The 1864-nt window shown below is 37.9% G+C and overlaps 1 protein-coding gene across 1 annotated transcript in view; it reads right to left on the bottom strand.

The window, feature by feature from the left end:
- The window catches only part of Ip6k2 (inositol hexakisphosphate kinase 2), a 30767-nt gene that overhangs the window by 6945 nt on the left and 21958 nt on the right, over window positions 1-1864 (bottom strand). Inside the window, exon 4 of the mRNA XM_013028228.1 lies at window positions 1154-1329. Coding sequence (XP_012883682.1) covers window positions 1154-1329 — 176 coding nt within the window. The remainder of the gene's footprint in view (window positions 1-1153; window positions 1330-1864) is intronic.

Raw genomic sequence — 1864 nt, 5'->3', positions numbered from 1 at the left:
AAAAAAAAAAAAAAAAGAAAGAAAGAGAGACAGAGAGATACAGCAGTAGTAGAATGCTTGTCTAGCATGCAAAAGGTCACAGGTTGATCTATAGCACTTGTACTTACTTACACTTAACACACATACAGAGAAAAATGGTTGTAAAGGGCTGGTATTTATGTTATGGGTATTATAGTTAGGACATGAAACTGACAAACCAGGATGATGAGAACTTAGGATTCAATGAAATATGTTGTTTTTTGTTTTGTTTTGTTTTTAATGTTTTCCTAAGAGTTAAAATAAAGAGCTGGGAATGTGGCTTAGTGGTAGAGTGCTTGCCTAGCATGCATGAAGCCCTGGGTTCGATTTCTTAGTACCACATATACAGAAAAAGCCAAAAGTAGTGCTGGGGCTCAAGTAGTAGAGTGCTAGCTTTGAGCAAAAAGAAACTCAAAGACAATGCCCAGACCCTGAGTTCAAGCCCCAAGACTGGCAAAAAAAAAAAAAAAAGTTATAATAAAATTTCAGTTCTGATGAACGCTAACCCATAATTAAAAAAAAAAACAAACCATGAATCTATAGGCTTAATCCCAGTACTGTAAAAACCAAAAAAATGCTAAATAGTATCTTTATGGGTTAAGTGGGAGAGGGAGAGTGACAGAGTCTGGTGCTTTCTTCATGCACAGTTCATGTTCAGTCAATCCTCCCTCCCTCCCTCCCTCACACCTTTCAGTCCTTCCAGTCAGCTCTTATTTAGAACCTGTCTGCAGGGGTCTGAAGATCAGTACCAACCCTTGCCACCTCTCTCTAGTCTCCCCAGCTAAAACCCTCCTGATGATGAGTGAGAGTTAGCTCTTTTACCTGCCAAGATCCATTATTCACTAAATCAGACCCTATCCCTCAAGAGGTAGTATCTGCCCCCAGTTACCACACAAGGCAGCCTAGGAGAACCTGTAGAAAAAAACTCAACCTTGACTAAAAATCCTAACCATGTCCATGCTGTGGTGGTGCATGCCTGTAATCACAGTAATCAGTTTAAAGTTTAAAGACCCTGCTGTCTCACAAACCAAAACCCAAAAGAACAAACAAGAAAATACCTGTCCTTTTTCTTTCCCTAATCTCTCCTTCTTTCTCCCCTTTTCCAAGGCAAAGATACCCTCTGAACAAAGGATACTGTACTGGTTCCGATGCTTTGCATTTTCTTTCATTCTCTGTAACTGTTGCTGGTGACATTTTATGCTCCAAGGATTGTAGTGTTTAAGCTGAGAACTTATATTCCCCTTCTTCTCTATGTTGTAGTATACAACTTCAGATTTCTTTAGCCACTCAAATTCTTCTTCTAACTTATGGCTGTGAAGAGATAAAGATCCAATAAATCACCATGTCTCATCAAATCAGTTATCAAAGACTCATAAAGGACATTTTTGGAGTAACGAAAAGTTTGATATTTTAATGTGGTGATTTCACATGTCTATGTCTGAACTCATTAAATACTTCAAAACGAATATATTTTGTCTTATATGTATTATTCCACAGATAAATTTATTAAAATAAAATGAAAAATTAAAAGAGCTCTCACTAGCCATACAATGGACAAGGGTCTCATATCTAAAATATACCTGGAACTCAAAAAATTAAATCCCCCAACAACAAATCTTCAAAGAAACAACTGCACAAAAAATAAGTGGGCTAAAGACTTAAAGAGAAACTTCTCTGAAGAGGAAAGAAGGATGGCCAATAGACACATGAAGAAATGCTCAACTTCTCTAGCCATAAAAGAAATGCCAATCAAAACAACATTGAGATACCACCTCACCCCAGTTAGAATGGCTATAATCAAGAACTCTAGGGGCTGGGAAGGTGGCTCAGTGGTAGAGCGCTTGCC

This window comes from Dipodomys ordii, unplaced genomic scaffold (genome assembly GCF_000151885.1).
Source record: "Dipodomys ordii isolate 6190 unplaced genomic scaffold, Dord_2.0 Scaffold107, whole genome shotgun sequence".
NCBI classification, from domain to species: domain Eukaryota; kingdom Metazoa; phylum Chordata; class Mammalia; order Rodentia; family Heteromyidae; genus Dipodomys; species Dipodomys ordii.
This window is presented reverse-complemented; position numbering and strand designations above follow the sequence as displayed.